Source organism: Indicator indicator, chromosome 35 (assembly GCF_027791375.1).
Source record: "Indicator indicator isolate 239-I01 chromosome 35, UM_Iind_1.1, whole genome shotgun sequence".
NCBI classification, from domain to species: Eukaryota; Metazoa; Chordata; class Aves; order Piciformes; family Indicatoridae; genus Indicator; species Indicator indicator.
The window spans coordinates 2,119,382-2,138,628 of record NC_072044.1 but is presented as its reverse complement, the minus strand read 5'-3'; the positions used below and the strand labels follow the sequence as shown (position 1 = coordinate 2,138,628).

At 51.1% G+C, this 19,247-nt stretch overlaps 2 protein-coding genes across 2 annotated transcripts; both read left to right on the top strand.

Annotated features, from left to right (window-relative positions):
- The first annotated feature begins 475 nt into the window (after nucleotides 1-475).
- On the top strand, nucleotides 476-3,557 carry LOC128978131 (11-beta-hydroxysteroid dehydrogenase 1-like). The gene is made up of 6 exons (XM_054395907.1): nucleotides 476-563; nucleotides 1,084-1,214; nucleotides 1,792-1,903; nucleotides 2,022-2,207; nucleotides 2,741-2,884; nucleotides 3,337-3,557. The coding sequence occupies exons 1-6, from the start codon at nucleotides 476-478 to the stop codon at nucleotides 3,555-3,557; spliced, it is 882 nt and encodes a 293-aa protein (XP_054251882.1).
- A 3,129-nt stretch (nucleotides 3,558-6,686) lies between these two features.
- On the top strand, nucleotides 6,687-18,871 carry TRAF3IP3 (TRAF3 interacting protein 3). Its single transcript, XM_054395919.1, has 15 exons — nucleotides 6,687-6,989; nucleotides 8,123-8,237; nucleotides 8,938-8,995; nucleotides 9,180-9,204; nucleotides 10,173-10,202; nucleotides 10,478-10,573; nucleotides 13,465-13,536; nucleotides 13,874-14,014; nucleotides 14,776-14,913; nucleotides 15,179-15,314; nucleotides 16,314-16,376; nucleotides 16,455-16,514; nucleotides 17,034-17,185; nucleotides 17,998-18,270; nucleotides 18,780-18,871. Exons 1-15 carry the CDS (start codon nucleotides 6,687-6,689, stop codon nucleotides 18,861-18,863), a joined length of 1,746 nt encoding a protein of 581 aa, XP_054251894.1. The 3' UTR covers nucleotides 18,864-18,871.
- The last annotated feature ends 376 nt before the right edge of the window (nucleotides 18,872-19,247 follow it).

Genomic DNA, 19,247 nt, shown 5'->3' with positions numbered 1-19,247 from the left:
CAAGAATCCTTTATCCCTGGAGGCATTCAAGCTCAAACTTAATGGGGCCCTAAGCGCCCTGATGTAATTGCAGGACAAGGAAATGCCTCTGGATTAGACGTGGAGTGGACAGAGAGAAGAAAGGCCATCCCATGGAAGTCTACACTGAGGGGACACAGGAGTCCCAGCACCAAAGGCAGCCCACACCCACTACTCTCTGGAGCTAAAAGCTTTGCAGAGCCTTTCTCGAAAACCACACCTGAAAATTGTGGCAGGAAGAGGGTGCAAAGGGACAGCATAAAGTCCAAAGTGAGGTAGGTTAATGTTTGCTAAATCACAGGCAGTGCAAAGAAAAGGTCCAATAGATACCAGCAAGCTTGTGCAAGATAAGAACCAGTTCCAAACTGCTACCAGTCCCAGCCCCATTTGCAACTCACTGACACATCCACCTCCCTTGGGTCAGAGTTTGTCTTGCTCCTGCCTGTACTGCAGAGGGATGGGTCTGCTCCTGAAGATCTTCATCCCCTTGCTGGGAGTGGCACTGGCCTTTTATTTGTACTCAGCACCCATGAATTTCAGTGAAGGTAAGTCATTGAAAACCAGGCTTGAAACCCACAATCAGGGCAGCTGCTGCCAGCTTGGGCCCACACAGGGTCATTTGAAGAACCTTCTGAAGCTCAGACAGAAAAGCCAAAGCATGGGGAGGCTGAGGGCTCAGAGGGGTCAGAGCACTCTGTGCTGAACAGGAAGGCTCACAGGATTGTGTTGCATCTGCTGGGCTGCACAGTAGGTGTGTGAGCTCAGTAAATGATTTATTTAGGCAACAGGCAGCTTTCCACTTTAAACATTTATCCATTCCTAAAAGCTGCTCCCAGACCAGCCACCTCACACGTGCTCCCCACCAAACTGGAGTTAACAACCAGACTCCAGTCAGGGGCTCCATGAGTGGTAGACACCACAGTGGGGCAATGCTGCTGCCTGCAGCTGCCTGCACCCAGAGGCGAGGGGCAGTGGGGGCAGAGAGGCACCGCGGTGCACAAGCTCTTGGGGCTGTGCCAGATCTGAGCCCTGTGCCAGCTCTGAGCCCTGTGCCCTCCTTTCCAGAGATGCTCCGGGGGAAGCGGGTGATCGTGACGGGCGCCAGCAGTGGCATTGGGGAGCAGATGGCATATCACCTGGCACGCATGGAAGCTCACCTCCTGCTGACGGCACGGACCGAGGCCAAGCTGCAGAAAGTAAATGGCAAGCAGGGCATGCTGGGCTGGTAAAACATTCACATCCCAGAGCCCCATAGGTGGGCAGGATGCAGCCATTCACCCACCCTGGGCACATGGGGATGCCAGATAGCCACAGATCCATCCCAGGGCTCTCCAGGCACCAGCCTGTGCTAACATCCCTCACCACAACAAACTGCGTTTTCAGTGCTGACAGCCTGGCATTTCTTTCTCTGCAGACTTCAGCTATGAATTCTTATCTCCACCATCAAGTCCAGCCAAGCCCTGGTCTGACCAGGTCTTGCTCTTTCTCAAAGTCTGAACTGGTTTTGCTTCCTGTATACAATAGAATCAGAATCAAGCAATCCCATCCCCACGTACAGATACTGAATGTTTGGCCCAGATGGATCATTGCTTAACTCCACAGCTGACAACATTTCTCTGGGCAATGTGTCCCCTCACAGGAAGGGAGAAGGGTTTCCAGCAGGGCAGAGAGATGTGCTGCCCGTCCACCCCAAGACAGGAACAGCCTTCAGGGGATGGGAGGGTGCCCATGGAGGGGGACCATTGCCAAGACTGTTCTCACTGTTCACCACAGGTTGTGGAGCGGTGCCTCAAGCTGGGTGCTGCCTCCGCCAGCTATGTGAGCGGCTCCATGGAGGACACCGCATTCGCTGAGGTGGTGGTGAGGGAGGCTGAGAACACCTGGGGTAGGTGATGGGGAGCTGCCCCTCCTCCCTCCCCAACGTACACCCTGCTACATTGCCAGCAAGGAGCTGCTTTGTTTTGAGATGCTGGTTGCTCACAGCAAACCTGCTCTGCTTCCAGGAGGCCTGGATATGCTCATCTTAAATCACATTGGTCGCACCTACTTCAACTACTTCAATGGGGACGTGGAGCACGTACGAAAGCTCCTGGAGACCAACTTCCTCAGCTACGTAGCCATGACTGTGTCTGCCCTGCCCATGCTGAAGGAGAGTGAAGGCAGCATCGTGGTGGTCTCATCCCTGGCAGGTGAGCATACAAGGTCCAAAGCTCTCCTGCCCCATATCCCTTCCCCTGCCTGCAAGGGATCCCTGCTGCAGCTCTTCTCCAAAGGGCAAAACGAGGACCATAAGGCAAAGAGCTGCCCCACTGGGAGTCAGGACCAGCCTGTGATTTATATCCTGGTGCCACAGTTCAAGGCCCAAGAAAGATTTATATGCTGTGGCCTGTCTTGCGAGCCTCTGCACCCACTGAGCACCTCCATGCACTGCGAGTTGTTTTGTGTGCGTGGTCACACATTGCACATGCATTAGCTACACACCGGTACACATGCAGGGTACAAGAACATCACCACCCACACCTGAAGGTCCTTCATGCCTCTCTGTGCCATATGTTCCATTTTAAACCTTCCTGCATTAGTTCATTTCTCTCAAGCACCCATAACAGATTACTCAGTCAGCCTAAGTCACATCTTGCAGCTACTTGAAGGACAGAGGAAGGGAGACCAGTGCAGCCTGGTCTCTACCCAGTTCAGGAGCACTGACACTGTCTCTCTGCTCCAGGTAAAACTAGCTCCCCGTTTGCTGCTCCCTATTCTGCAACTAAGTTTGCCTTAGATGGATTCTTTGGCTCCTTGAGGAATGAATTCATCATAGAGAAGGTTAACGTCTCCATCACACTCTGCATCCTGGGCTACATCAACACAGGTAAGCTCAGTGTCACTGGCCCCACGACTGTGTTTCCAGAGGCAAGCCAAGCCCTGCACCCAGTCCCAGGCTGCTCAGCACACTGCTGCTGGAACCTCTATCTGCAATGGGAACAGGACCCCAGCTCTTTAAAAAGTGTGGTCTGAGACCTTTGGCTGTGCTCTAAGGAGTAGGGGAGGTGGGGATTCAGTCCTGTGGTCACTCAAGAAGTGGAAAGGAACAGGAAGCACCCTGCTGTAACTGTTATTGTAACCATGCAAGCCTTAAGCAGGTCTGATCCCCAGCGCTCATCGATTGGTTAGAGGAGGCCACGGACACCCCAGTGGAGCTGGTGGTGCTTGTGATAGCTCCTCCTTCCAACACTGCTCCTCCATCCCATCCCATCCCATCCCATCCCATCCCATCCCATCCCATCCCATCCCATCCCATCCCATCCCATCCCATCCCTGCAGAGAACGCAGTGCGGGCCGTCTCCCACGTCATCCAGGACACGCCGGCGCCCAAGGAGGACTGCGCCCTGCAGATCATCCAAGGGGCAGCGCTGCGCCAGCGCGAGGTGCACTACCCACCCCGGCTGGTGAGCATCCTGCTGCTCCTCAGGGCCTTCGCCCCCGAGTTCCTCGACTCTCTCACCAGGAACAACTACAAGGTGGAAAACATCCAAAGAACATAGCCCCTGGCTGGTGGACACCTTGGGCCAGGCAGAAGGGATTTGGGTGATCATGCAGCTCCTCGGGTGTCCTTCCGCACGTCACCAGGGCAGCCCCATGCCAACCCAAGATGCGATGCACTGGAAGTCTGTAGTGCACAGGATGGAAAGGTCCTTCATAGGAATGAGCTCCTGCAGCTGGCTTTTTTTAGTCATGAACTCCTGCAGCTGGCTTTTTAGACATGAAGTCCTGCAACTGGCTTTTTCCAACCAAGAAGCACACTTAGAGAAGCTTCTGGCAGCAGGATCTGCTGCTAGCATCCTGCTCACCAGCAGGTTCCCCCATCCACAGCCACAAAGGCCACAGTGCTGGGCACAGAGGGCAGCAGAGCCCTCGCTCAGAATGAGGGTTTGTGCCAAGCAAAAACTACCCAAAGCCACCCATAAAGGGCCTTTGACCCAGGAAAATTCTTTATCATGTATCCCTTTCCAGGCTGGTCTTTGTAAAAATAAATCCTGTGTTACTTCACTGAGTTTTCTGCTTCCACTCATGCTCCTTCCCCACGTGCCTGGGCACAGAGCCCATACCAGCACCCAGCTGCTCAAACTCACCTCCCTGCATGATTTGCATTAACGAGCTTTCACTTCTCTAACGACCTTAATGAATTTCTGCCATTCCTAACCTCCCTTCAGCTGCCCTACACACAGGTTTCGTGTGTTGTTTTTTTTTTTTTTTAATTTCCAATCTGCAAGAAGCCTTAAAAATAATAGCATTACTGTACTGCCCCAAGGCTGGTTCCTCTACCCCAAAGCAGCTTGGGGAGACTCAGTCCCTGGGTGCCACCAGCAGCAGCTCCATGAACTGGCGCTCAACCTCCGCCTGTCGGAGCCCGATAATGGGAGATGGTCCAGGAGATAGCTGCTAGCGCTGCTTGGGGAGAAGCTGCAGACTTTGGGGTCCCAAGATAACCCAAACCCCCCCACCAGCCGGCTCCCTGCACCCTGCAGCCGTGCTGGGAGCAGAGACAGGAACCGGGGCTCTGCTGCAACGTTTCCTGTTTGACACAGAGAGAGAGAGAGAGAGCAGCAACTCGAGGGGGGTGGCACGAAGGTGGCAGCTGGAGCCTGCCTGTGCCAGATAACCCCCTGCTCACCCCACTGCTCCCCAGGGCTCCGGGGGTAGGACAGGATCCCCCGGGCAGGTAAGTGCCCACGGAGCTGGGGATGGGGAGGGACGGAGGGGAGCGGAGCTGCAGCACTGAAGGCAGCATTGTGCACCTTTTTTCCTCATTTTTCACCCCATTTTTCAGCCTGGGAGGCTGTAACATGAACCAGCAAGAAGCACTTTTTTTTTTTTTTTTTTAATTTCTGGTTTCCCTTGAAGCTAGAAGTGTAAGAGCTTGGAAAGCAAAGATAAAGGACACGTCTGTTAATTAGAGAGGGTAATTTGGGGTAACAGGAGGAGGAAACGGAGCATTAGCTTGTCAGGAAGGCCTCAGCAGTTTGCTCAGCTTGGGGTGAGTAATGGCCTGGCTGTTTCTTTAAGCTTTACCTTGCTTGAAATCACTTTTTTTTTTTTTTTTTTTTTTTTTGTGAACTGAACCTGTTCTAAGAGTTGCTCTTGGGCCGTGAGGTTGGACAGCGCAGGTGGGAGAGGGGCTGAGCTGTTCCCAAAGGGAAGAACTGGATGAGCAGGGACTGGGCAGGACATCCAAGGTCTGGATTGAACGTGCAATTGGGCCATTTCTAAAAATTAAGAAAAATAAGCTTTAAAGTGTGCTGAGGAGCTTGGAGCAGGCTGGCTGTAGATACAAGCTTTATCCCAAGCCATGGAGCTCATCTCCAGCTTCAAGGGAGCACGTTGTGGGGCACTGGAGTGGACCCAACTTGCATTTCTCAGTGTGAAGCTGTTGGCCAGACCTTGGTGGGCCCAAGGAAGTGTGTGGGCACCAAGAGGCCCTGGGTGAGCACAGTGGGTTTGTCATGCTGAGGATGTGAGAGCTGCATGGGAGTAACCTTCTCAGCCTTTTATAACCCTGAATTCCTCCAGCTGTATCACAGTTAAATACCCAAACACTGTTAGGATCCTTCAGTAAATTTAAAACTCGAGAGGCTTCAGAAGCTCCTCAAAGAAAAGAATATTCAGATAAAAATGAATCAGAGCACATAAGCCAGTACCACACTTGAGGGCTCTCAAAGCCCACAACCCATCTGGACTCAGCCTTGGAAGCAGTGTCCTGGCGTTGGGCTTGCAGGGACCTTCCCTGCCCAGAGCAGGAGCTGACCTCCCCAAAAGCTCTGCTCTCCTCCCAAAAGGAGCAGTCTGTAGTGAACAGACAGCACCAGCCATGGGGTTTGGGTGCACCACAGCTAGCACCAGGACAACAAAGAGACAAGGACAGATCTGAATGCAGCCTAAAAAGCAGGAAAGTATTTGATGACTTTATAGCCTTTACTTGTTCCCATTTAGACTCAACAACTTCCTAATTGCTTGAGATAGAATGAGACCAATGAAGTTCTGGTGGGTTTGTTTGACACCAAAGGACATTTAACTGGAACTTTTCCAATACCTTTCAGACATAACTCTGCTCTACCCTGGTGAGACCACACCTGGAGTGCTATGTCCAGTTTTGGGCTCCCCACTTCAAGATACGGATCTGCTGGAGAGAGTCCAACAGAGGGCTATGAGGATGATGAAGGGACTGCTATGAACAAAGGCTGAGAGACCTGGGGTTGTGAAGTCTGGAGAAGAGAAAGCTGAGAGGGGAGCTGACCAATGTCTATAAATATGAGGGGTGGGTGTCAGGATGAAGGTGCCAGGCTCTTTTCACTGGTGCCCAGTGACAGGACAAGAAACAAAGGGTATGAGCTGTAACACAGGAGGTTCCACCTCAACATGAGGAGAAACTTCTTTGCTGTGAGGGTTACACAGCCCTGGAGCAGGCTGCCCAGACAGGCTGTGGAGTCTCCTTCTCTGGAGACTTTCAAGACCTGTTCCTGCCTGGCCTGCTCTTGGTGATCCTGCTTTGGCAGGGACGTTGCACTGGATGACTCCAGAGGTCCCTTCCAACCCCCTACCATTCCGTGATTCTGTGATGGCTTTTTCTCTTGGTTTCATCAGGACAGAAGATCCCAGAGTGGAGCTGGCCCAGGATGGTCAGCCAGCCCGAGAAGGCTGCGCCCCGGCCCCGGTGTGCGGGAGAGAGCTACGATGAGAAGTGTGAGCGGCGGCAGGAGACGAGGGAGAGCCTGCGGAGGAGGCACAACCTGACCACCTGCCGCCACCCCGGGAGGGCAGCAGAGGGGCCAGAACAGAGCCCCCGCCAAAGGGAGTTCCTCAGGAGGAGAAACCTGCCGAGCGATGCTGCAAGGACACAGCTGGGACAGGACTGCAAAGCAGGAGTCCTCCTGGAGCCCTCCTCAAGGGTGGACTCCGGACCACCTGTCCGGCTCCAGGTAACGCAGCTCAGTGCTCTGCCTGCTCCAGCTGGCACCCACCAAAGCACCCACAGCCTGCCCACCCATCCCAACAGCACCAGGATGCAAATCCAAGTAGAGCCAGACAGCGAGAATGCACAAAAATGGACATTTCCTCACGAACTGCAGAGTCAGGCAGGGGTGAAGCTGGCACCCTCCTGGTCTGTTCCTCTCCAGCTTCCAAACCCTCAGCTAGATGGAGATTGTCTCTGAGCACAGCCCCACAGCCTAGCTGACATGTTACAGTTTTGCACTTAAGTTATTTTTGACTTTGAAAATTGAGCTCCTGACCCCTGGCTTCCCTCCACCACCTTTGCTGGTCACAGGAATGGTGCAGGAACTGGGAGACTCCCTGCTACCCTGTGCCTCCCCTGTGCTGCACAGCTACCAGTAACCCCGAGGGTTCCCCACCATCAATAACATCTGTAGAAAGATGCAAAACACCTCAATTTGAGAGCCAAACTGACTTCTTTCTAAGTTTATTGTGAGTTCAGCCCAGGAGGTTCCCAAATTCATGTGAGCAGAGGCAGTGGGACAGGAGAGGACTGGCAGAGGCCCAGGAGCATGCAGAGCAGTTACATGCCTCCTGCTCCATTTGCCTCACCAGGTTTAATCACCTGCTAGGCAGCAGGAATCTGGAACAAGCCTTTACATGCACATGGACTTCCCCTCTTGGCTTCTGCAGAGGTAACAAGGGGCAGGAAGCTGGGGGAGGGAAGAGGTTTGGTGGGATGAGGACTCTGCTCCCCCAGCCCCTGGGGGGAAGCCAGAGCAGAGCAGGTACCTCTGATCCAAGGCTGCCAAATGGTAGCAAAGACTCAATTCAGGACCCAGCTTCCTGCCACCAGAAGTCTTCATCTATTTAAAAAATATCTCAAGACACTTGGAGAAAATTCCTTGCCCTGTTCTAGTGTCTATTCCACCCCACCCAAAGGCCAGCAGGTTTTCTCCCACCTCCCCACAGAACTCAGGAACTGCTGCAGCCAAAGCAGCAGATCCTTGTGGATTTGCCATGGTTTCCTGGCATCTCCTTGATGCTCTTTACCCAGGCACTGTAGGTACAAAGCCTGACCCAGCCACAGAGGCTCACTCAAGCTGCCCTCTCATTCCAGCACCAGTGGAGCTGCCCCATATTTCCCCCTGCACACTCCCTGCTCAGCCTCAGCATCCCCCTCAGCATTTCATCAAGAGTGGTCTCCAGGCAAGGAGCCTCTGTGAACACCCAAGGTAGGTGTGGGACGTTTGGGTTTCTCAGCACAACAGCAGCTGCAGCTTTCCCCTCCCACCTCTCCATTGAGCTGTTAGAGTGCAAGCTGACAGCTCCCTTCCAACCCCAGTTCCCCCTCCAACCCCAGCTCCTCCACCAGCAGCCCCCACACAAAGTTTTCCCATCCCAGTCTGAGGTTCCCCTGCAAACTCCAGGTGTTACAGATATTTTTCCTGTGGATAAAACCAGCCCAGCCCACAGCTTACCTGAGCAGATGTTCTGCCCTACAGCATCCCAGTAGTGCCCCAGATTACCCAGGACCCTGGAGTAGCTTCAGTCCTCAGAGTTACTCGACTTCTGCTTGTCCCTCTGAACAGGGCTCTGCCTCTTATCCCTGTGTGTTACTGGGCACTGTTTAAGCCACTGCCCTCCATCCTCGAAGCAAGGCCATCTCTGAGAGCTGAGGTGGATGCTCAAAGAGCAAAACTTCCCAGCCCCTTGGATTTGAGATCATACAATCAGAGATCAGTCACAGAATCATTTAGGCTGGAAGAGACCTTTAAGATCAAGTCCAACCCTTAACCCAGCTAAGTCCACCACTAAGCCATGTCACTCAGCACCACATCTCCACAATCCTTCCAGGGATGGAGACTCCACCACTTCCCCAGGCAGCCTATTCCAGGTCCTGCCAACTCCCATCCTTTTGCTTTGCTTTCACAGGAACCCAGACCCTGACAGACCCAAGCACAATGATGAAAGACTCAAGCCAGCAGACAGAGTAAGCTGCTCCTGTCCTCCCCTCCATCCCTGGGCTGGGAATTGGATACCCACAGGGCAGCAGCCTTTGCTGCCCAAACATGTTCCACCTTGGCACAAGCTTTTGCTGTACACTCTGCAGAGCCATGGGCTGCTGCAGACCCTGCATGCTGCTCTGCTCAGCAACACTCTCTGTTTTATTTCAGCTGGGGAATAGCAGTTTTTAATAAGGTAAGAAACCACAGATAACAACCCTCGAATGAATCAGTTTCTAAAACCTCTCACCTGGACACTGCCTGGTGATAAAGTTCTGTAGTTTCAAGAAAATAAAACAGAAATGGTGACACTGCTGCTAGAGGAGGAAAGGCACTTCTGTGCCCCGGGCATCTCCTGTCCTCCCACAGGCATCTCCTGCCCCCATTCTGTACTGCCTTGATTTGATACTGCCAATCATGGGCACCAGAAGTAAAGAAAGGGAGTTCCATGTCCCCAGTGTCCCTCAGTCTATGGGTTGGGGACACTGAAGATGTGAGTGGAATCTTTTTTTTATTTCCTTCTGCAAAAGGTTAAAATTTGGGGTTGTTCAGCCTGGAGAAGAGAAGGCTCTGGGGAGACCTTAGAGCAGTCTTCCAGTGCCTGAAAGGGGCTACAGGAGAGGTGGGCAGAGACTTTTTGACAAGGGCTGGGAGTGACAGGATAAGGGACAAAGGCTTTGAGTTGGAAAAGGGGAGATTGAGACTGGAGATTAGGAAAAAATTCTTTACAGTGAAGGTGGTGAGACACTGGAAGAGGTTGCCCAGGGAGGTTGTGGCTGCTCCCTGCATGGAGAGATTTAATGTCAGGCTTGATGGGGCACTGAGCAACCTGAGCTAGCTGGGGATGTCCCTGCTTACTGCAGGGAGTTGGACTAGATGACCTTTAAGGTCCCTTTCAACCCAAACCATTCTATGATCCCCTGATACACCACATGGCAAAGATGCCCCAACTCCAATGCTGTCAGTTGCTGCAGAGACTATTTTGATTTCCCTGGAAATAAAACAACCAAAGGAACCCCAGGAGAGTCTTCTCCCATTCCTCCCAAATGCAGGCTGTTATTTTCAGTTCTACTCCAAAATATTTGGATTTTGTAGCCAGTTCATAAAACGTTTATAAACTGAAACAATCCAACTGTTTGTAAATGTTTACCCTTTCCCTTTCAGGAAATGCTGCAGCTGTCCAACTACCTGAAGGTAGGCACCAAAGGTTGTTGAGTCCCTAGCAGCCAGCAGGTCTGTGGCAAGTAGGGCAACAGTTTTTAAATCATGATGAAATGAAGGGGTTGCTACATGCCCAGTTTTAATGTGGCCAACAAAGCCTACAGAGAAGCCTCCAAGACTCACCTGAACTGCCCCCAAGCAGCAGAAGTCCTGAGCTGAAGGGGAGCAGGGCTGCCTTTGCCAGTGCTGAGGGTCTCTACCAGCTTGGGGGGGGGATGCCCTCTGACCAACTGTCCCCTTCCCCACAGGAGGCCCTGCACCGTGAGCTGCTGCTCAAGCAGAAGATGGTCATTTTGCAGGAGCTCTTCTCCACACTGCTGCAAGCATCAGAAAAATCCTGGCAGGTACCAGAGAGCTGCAGGAGGCAATGCCTGGGAGGCTGGGGCAGGTTTTGCCTTGGTGGAAATCGGGCTTGTGTGCAGAAGTAGGGTGGGGGTGGTCTCCTCTTTGAGCTCTGCCCTGTTGCAGTGCTTGGCAGGCATGGAGATGTTGCTGATTTAACATCCAGAGCTGGCACCTGGCAGAGAAGATAAGGTGCAGAACTGCTCCCCTGCGAGTAGCTGCTTGCTTGGCCTCTTTCCTTCCTGTCACTTTTCTTTTTAGGAGGGGGCTGACCACAAAGTCAGAAGTTAGGGGGTTACATTGCTTCAAGTTTTTCTCTTTTGTGCCCCAAAAGACTGTTAGGGCAGAAAATTGAGTGGCTGGGTGAGATGGTATAAAAAAACCCTCCTGTGTTAGATGTTCTGTGGTTAGAAACTTCCGCCTTTGCTTGCTGCTTCAAATAAAATGAGCAGGAAAAAACCACCCTGACACACTCTAGGGGAAGCAGCCATGAAACCTCAGATCAGAACAGGTAGGTGCTGCTCAGACTTTGCTGCTGCCTCTTGCATTCAGCTCTTCAGCAGACTGAAAATGAGCCCACTGCTAGCACCAGTGCCAAGGGGGCAAATGCAGCAGATGCTGCCTGCTGGGATGGGATCCCCCAGGATCTCCCATGGTGGGGGGCAGCTGGGAGTAAGTGGCCTCTCTGGGAGGTATGGGCAGGTCCTACACCATGACACTGCTGTGAAAACTGATGGTTGGTTACCTGTTTCCAGACCCAGGTGAGATGCCAAAGAGTAGTTGCAGCAGCTTTTTAATCCTTTCTAGTATTTTGGGTTTCAAAGAAAAACTGCTGCACACCCATCAAAGATACAGGAGTAACTCCTGAAATGGCCACAAAGTCACTTCTGAGGGGCTGGCATGTTTCTGGGTGCTTCTGGCTTGATGGAGCTGGAAGGTGGGGGTGTTGTTAAATTGAAGGGCTAAAGCATTTGGTTCTTTCTCCCTCCCACAATTTTACTTCCAAGCTAGAGAGACACAGGGTCTGTACTCCAAGTCCCCCATCTGTTGGAAAACTTGCTTAGTTGGTTCAAAAATGCTGCCAGATGAAGGAAGCTAAGTCTCAATTATGATTATGAAGAGTGATTAATTTGAAGCTGTTCTCTCCTTAAAGAAGCAAATTGCTACTTCAATATATTTTCTTCCCTTCCTGACCTCTGAAGTTGAGCCTGGATTTTGGAAGCGCCTTGCAGCTCTGCAGAGCTGAAGTCCTTTGCCATTTCCAGTGCATTACTGCTGCTAGGTGGACTTCATTTTCTAGCAGCAGAATGGTGTTTGGGCAAGCTGGAGGCCTTCCAGACACACCATTCATTGTTACTGCTTTAAACCAAAGATTTAAAATGACTAAGGGAAGGACTAACAGAGAATTCACTGATCACAGGACAACCAGAGCACTACAGCTGTCAAGCCAAACCAGTTTAAAATACTTCTATGGCACTTAAATGACAGCAACAGGGAAATGCAGAAGAGTTCAAGAGGGATTTTCCAGCTCAGGAAATGTGACTTGTTTATTTTAAAGCAGCCCCTTTCACAGAGATCATCTTCAACACAAACTCTTGGCCAGGATTTGCTCATGTAGTAGCTCTGATCAGAAGCACAATTTCTTGTGCCCTCCTATGTGTGTTCACATCCTTCACACACCCCTCACTGCCATGCTGTTCTGCCCTACAGAGAGCTCCTTCCATTGAAGGAGACCTTTATATTCTGGGTTGGTTTGGGGTTTGGGGGGTTTTTGGCCAGTTTATAAGCTGCATCTCCATGAGAGGAATTTGCCAGCACCTGTCTGCTCTGAAGTTTAGGAAGAGCCCAGTGCTCCCTTGCCTTCTACTTTGCACATCTATATCTGTGCACAGGGGCTGGGACACCACCATCCTCCAAGGTGAGCCTTTGCAGATAGCAGAATCAGAGAAACTGCAGAGGAGAGCTCTGCATAATATTTCACATGGAAAAAATGCTTTTCAGACTCCCACCTGCTTTCTAGGAGGATAGAGCCTTTACTTCACAGAATACCAGGTTGGAAGGGACCCCAAGGATCATCTGGTCCAACCAGGTCTTTGGACCAACAACTGAACTGGGAAGATTTAGATTTTGGGGACTATAAACTATAAATATAATAAGCAAATATAAACAGCACTAAGGCACCAGAGGATCTGGTTTTGCTTGGGTCTAACAGCTACTCCTGTAAGCTGCTTTTCAGAGGCTTCAAACAGCAGTGAGCAGAGAGGACAGCAGAGTTCTCAGCATCAGTGATGGAAACCCAGCCTACGTCAATGCTGCTAGAAGTTGTATCTGAACTTGCATGCAGGCTGGTTTCACAAAACCTAAGAAGCCTGACTAACAGTGAGAGGAGATGACAATAAGGAAAATGAATCATCAGTGCTGCTCTCTATCCCCCTGCCCAGCTGCTAGATGTTGCAATATGGACCCAACCTATTTTCTAAAGAAACCAGCAAGACAAGACCTTAGCACCAGCTGAAGCTTTAGGCAAGGAGTGTTGCAGGGAGGAACCAGCAGGCAGGGAACAGGCACCAGCTCTGCTTCTGCCAGACCCATCCAGACTAACCTGAAATCCTCATCTCCTGCAAGTACCTGTGCTCAGCAACCAGCAGAACTGCCTCAGGAGAGTTTTTCAATGCAGAAAAGTTTCACTTCCCCATATCCCATTTATTCTGAGATCATGAAGGGCTTACTTGAACGCTGAGCATTGGAGAGGCTTGGACCAAATGTAGCCACAGTATTATAGGTGAAGGGAGAGAGTGAATTAAAACACAAGCTACCAAAACACTGGGTGGGGGGGATATTGTGTAGTTCATGATTCCACACATCAGCTCATTTGTGGTTGTTTCTCCTCCAGGGTCAGCTGAACGAAGACAAACTGCAGTGTAAACTAAGGGCACTTGAAAACCAGCTGCAGGCCTGCACCCAGGTAATATCTGACTGCTGAGGAACAAACACAGGTGAAGAAAGGCATGAAAACAGAATACTCAGCCATTTAATTGGGTCAGGTCTCAGCTTCTAGAGCAATTTGATTAGATATGGATCTGAAAAGAAATTTTTTCACTTTGCTGAAGCAATGTTTCATGGCAAATTAGCAGCAGCAGCACTTGCACACCCTGGATTTGCTAATATTCAGGCTTAGCCAGTTTAGGAATATGTCAGAAAAGACCCTTCCAGCACTTGAAGGATTTGCTAATATTCAGGCTTAGCCAGCTTAGGAGTATGTCAGACAAGACCCTTCCAGCACTTGCATTCTTCCTTTAAAGAGTTACTCAAAGGAGTGCATGAAGAAAATCCTGATAGAGATGGAGGAACAGAAGCAGACCTATGAGCAGAAGGCAAAAGAGGCTCTTCAGAAGATGCTGGAGGACAAACTTCAAACAGAGCAGCAGCTCCAAAATGTTCAGGTAAGGAACATGGTTTACTTGGAACATGGTTTTGCTTTAATCTAATTCGACTGTGACCAAGAACCCTCATTTTAGGAAAAGGTGATGAATTAGTAACAAACATGCAAAAAGAAACCATTTTTTAGCTCCTGAGCAAAGTCCAAAGCAGCTTAGAGGCAACCTGTGCTCATTTTGTGAGCTGCACATCAGGTTATTAAAACAGCATATAGTTAGGAAAATGGAATCATAGAATCATTAAGGCTGGAAAAGACCTCTGAGGCCATCAAGTTCAACTGTCAAATACATTGCTATTTGGGAGTTTTAAGTGTAATCCTATCTCTTCCACCCTCCCTTCTTCCCATTCCCTGCTCTGTATGCACAGAGAAACAAGCCAGACACAGAATTCATGGCCTGAGGTCTCCACAGATGCTTTGTCTGGAGTATGAAATTGGATTTTTTCCCCCAAGAGGTATCCCGTGGGTCAAAAAATTGCTAACTGGTATTTTTGAAGCAATAAATAAGGTATATCCCAGAGACCACCAGCTTTCTGAATCCTCCCAGCAGCAGAGGAACTCAGGTTTCACAGCAAACCCTCTGCCCATGTTGACTCTGTCCATCAGATGGCATCAGCCCCACACAGCTTCTTACAACCCAGAGCTGCCCCAGCCTCACACATGGGCCACCTGATACCAACACCTGTAGATGCTATCCAGGCCAGTCTAGCATGGTCCCACTGGACCACGGGTCACAGCCCACCCATGGGTCCTTGCTCTCCTTCCCAGAGAAGCCTGGCAGCAACGAGAGAGGATCTTGCCTTCTGGAAAGAGCACTACACCACACTCAAAGATGAGCTGACCAAGATGACCACGGCGCACACCGAGCTGGAGAACAGCTTCCACGTTTTGCAAAGTGAACTGCAGGTACCTGAGCTCCCCACAGGTACCTTAGCTCCCCACAGGCACAGCATCCACCTGCCCTAATTTTCAAGCAGGCAAGCCCCCAGGTTGAGCCCCCTGGATTAAATAGCTCCTTGATGAAGCACAGTGGCCACGCATGCAACCGGGTCCTCAGCTCAGAGCTGCCACTCATTGCCGGAAAGTCGGTGGTGCCACGTGCTTGTGAGCTGCCCGGGGGTGGGCAGTGGTGGTGCCAGGGCTGGGCTGATGCCAGGGTTCTTACCCACAGCAAGTGGACACCCAGAAGGAGCAGCTGGGCCAGGCCCTGCGCAGCCTGCAGAGCGAGCACGCAGCCCTGCAGCAGCGAGCCAGCGCCTTGCGGGAGGACAACCACCTGAAGGCTCAGCACATCACTGCCATCGAAGGTATTTGGTGCAGGGACATGTGGGAATCTGTCCCCACAATAAACAGAAGAGCTAAGGAAAATACTCTTCCAACCCTGGTCCTTAAAGCCAAGCTCAGATGCATGCAGAAGAACCTCCCCTTGAATGTGCTGCAGAGGGACTCTTCACAAGGGTGTCTAGAGACCAAAGGGGAATGGTTTGAAGCTGAGAGAGAGGAGGGTTAGGCTGGAGCTGAGGAAGAAGTTCTTCATTGTGAGGGTGGTGAGACTCTGGAATAGGCTGCCCAGGAAGGTTGTGGATGCCTCCTCCCTGAGGGTGTTCAAGGCCAGGCTGGATGAGGCCCTGAGCAGCCAAGTCTAGTTGAGAGGTGTCCCTGCCCATGACAGAGAGGTTGGGGTGGATGATCTCTGAGGTCCCTTCCCAACTAAGCCATTCCTAGAGTTGTTTCCAACTAGATCAAAGGACTTCAGAGAAGGCCAGTGACTTTTCTAGAAGAAAGGAAGGAATGGGAGACTTGCCAAGAAATCAAAGATGAGTCCTCAGCTTTGATGAGGACTTTTGCATCCTTGTCAGACCTAAACACAGCAATGGGAGCCTGCTCAGGTGGGGAGGCAGCACCCATGACTGTCTGAGGTGCTGCTGGGTGGTGGTGGATGTTGCCAGGGAGTTAATCAAAGCACCAGTTCAGACAGAGGCAAGGAAACACACACATTGCAGGTGGTTATTTTAAAACGTGAATAAGGAAGAGTAAATAGTGGCAGTTCCAGCTCGTAAGAGGTCTCCTATGAACAGCTTTAAAATCAAACCCAAGTTAATGGACTGTAAGGAACACTTAGAAAAAGCTGCCAAAGCTGAAAGGGAAGCTAACAGCTAAAATCACATCCTGCAGAGGAGGAAGTTTGGCCTAAGCAACAACATCCATTATACTTTACACATGTTGAGAAAGGAAATGCTGCCATCCCTGCACAGAGATGCACAGAGCCTGCCACCAACCTGCATTTCCTTCTGTCACTTCCCCAGAGAAACTGCAAAAAGAACAAAGCCAGAAGGTGACACTGGAGGCAACAATCAGCCACATGCACAGTAAGTAACACAAAAAGCTGCAGAGTGAGAGGCCTGCCCAAGCACTGAGGGTAACCCTGGGCTTTTTTACCTTCACAGACTTGATACAGAACCAGAGCAAGGAATGGAAGCCCCAGGAGGTGACAGTGCAAAGGAAAGGTCAGCAAATTCTCTAACCCCATCTAGCACAGGAACCTCAGACCTGGCTCTAGGTCTGGTTTAGAATAAAAGCTGTTTGCAAGCTGCACAAAGCGAGTTACTCTATTTTGCTAATGTTAAAGCATCAGCGTATTTATGATGACAATTTACAAAATAAATGGATTTCATTGCAAATTCTACTCCAGTGGCAATGCCCTTTTTTTACCACCTCCCCCCAACCACATTCCAGTTCATAATTGCAATTACAGCTGGTACTTGGCAAAAAAAAAAATCATACCAAGCATTTTATCTGAACTCTCCCTCTCCTCCATTTCTCACAGCTACTTAGAAATAGTCCTCTAAAGATGATTAACTCGTAGCTACAGCAGAGGTAGGCCTGTGATAACCAGCTCAGCTCCTGGGTGCTCTGCTGTGTGTGTAGCATGCAAACATTATCTGTAAATTGTGCTGATCAAGCAAGATCTAAAGCAAACTGAAAGCCTGGACCTGTTTCTCATCAGAAGCCTGCCTGTTTTCTAGACCAGGTTCAAACCACGCAGACCCCACCTCTCACTCTTGCCAAGGAAAAACAAAATGCGCTGTTAGAGCACCCTGAGAAGAAGGAGGGAGAAGAGAATCTGAAGGATGAGGTGCAGAAAAGGACATCCCAGCTTACAGCAAAGGAGAACGAGGTGAGGAAGTCACTGAATTTCAGCTAGGACCAAGCTGCCTGGTGAGGAGTGAGCTGCTGGTCTAAATGCAGCAGCAGCAGCAGCAGCACAACACAATGAACCAAAGCTCCTGCAAGTGACCTAAACTTGGTATCTCCTGTGAGGATTACCTTTGAAGAATTTTTATCCTAAACCCTCGAAGCACCATCTGCATGCAGGGGCTGGGCACCAGCATGCCTGGCATCAGGGACTGTAGAGCAGAGCCCTTGCCATACAAACCAATTTCTGCTCACAGAGTCTCAGTCTCACAAGGAAAAGCCAAAGCCACACTTCAGGAGTTGAAATGCACTCCATGTCTTCTTCCTTATCTTATCAACATCTATAAATATCTGAGGGGTGGTGTCAAGATGAAGGTGCCAGGCTCTTTTCAGTGGTGCCTGGTGATAGGACAAGGAACAAGAGGTACAAGCTGGAACACAGAAGGTTCCACCTCAACATGAGGCAACCCCTCTTTATGGTGAGGGTGATGGAGCCCTGGAGCAGGCTGCCCAGAGAGGTTTTGGAGTCTCCTTCTCTGGAGACATTCAAAACCCAGCTGGATGCGTCCCTGTGTGGCCTGCCCTAAGTGATCCTGCTCTGGCAGGGGGGTTGGACTGGACGATCTCTGGAGCTCATTCTGTGATTCCTCACTGGCACACACCCACATGAGAAATAATCATTGCTTTTTCCTTCCATGAGATTGAAAGAAGAAGGTGAGGGACTGGTACCAAGACTGGGCATTGCCTCCATCACCACATTCCCAGTAACACTGAGGTCTGCTCTGTCCCCCGTAGGTACTTACAGACAAAGAGGCAGCAGCAGTGACAATTCCCTGTCACCGCAGTGCCCGTGCCTGGGCGAAGTGCTGCCAGTGCTGTGGGAGCCCTGCCAGCCTGGGTGTGTACAGGGGCGAGGGGATGCCCCCTGCTAAGAGCCCCTCACTCTGCTTGCAGTGCAGGGAGCTGCGCTCTGAGCTGGAGGCCCTGAGCGAGGAGTACCGCTCCTGCCTGAGCAGCCTGCGCCAGTGCCGCCACGAGCTCAACCACTGCCACAGCAGGCAGGCAAAGGTGGGAGCTGTTCCTCACCCTGAATCCCAACCCCAAATCCCAACCACTGCCACAGCAGGCAGGCAGAGGTGGGAGCTGTCCCTCACCCCGAATCCCAACCCCAAATCCCAACCACTGCCACAGCAGGCAGGCAGAGGTGGGAGATGTTCCTCACCCTGAATCCCAACCCCAAATCCCAACCACTGCCACAGCAGGCAGGCAAAGGTGGGAGCTCTTCCTCACCCTGAATCCCAACCCTAAATCCCAACTGCTGCCACAACAACCAGGCAAAGGTGGGAGCTGTTCCTCACCCTGAATACCAACCCCAAATCCTAACCACTGCTGCAGCAGGCAGGCAAAGTTAGGAGATGTTCCTCACCCTGACTCCCAGTGCTTTCAGACTGGGGCTGTAGAGTGGTCTGGGGAAAATTCCCTCATTTATTTGTGCATTGTGGAAAGATGTTTGCTAGGGCTGAGCTGAGAAGTCGTCTCCCAGCTAGTTTCCTAGTAACACTTGTTTCTCCTTGCAGAGACAGTGTGGTCACTGGATCCCTCTTCTGGTGGCAGTGATAGCAGTGGCCATAGCCACCTTCCTCACAACTTACAGACCATGAAGGACCTACCTGATGACCAACTTCACTACAGGAACTGCTTCACCAACAGCAACACACCCTCACCACACTGCACCTTCTGCTTTGGTTCCTATCCTGAGCTGGTCTCACTCCAATCTCCTGCAATCCAAATAAATGCTGGGAGATGACTCCTTCCCTTGGCTGCTTTGGTTCTTCTCTGTCAGGTGAAGGTTGTGCTACCCAGTTTCGGCAGCACTGAGGGACAAAGCCGCTCCACCTGCCACTGCCAGGGCTCACAGGCAGAAGGGATGGAGTATCCCATGCCCTTGGGATCCAGCTTCCCTGGTTTCCAGCCTGGCAGCTGAGAGAACTACAAAATTATCTTCCGTTTTTATTACCTCCCTAAATTCATCTCTGGACCATCTC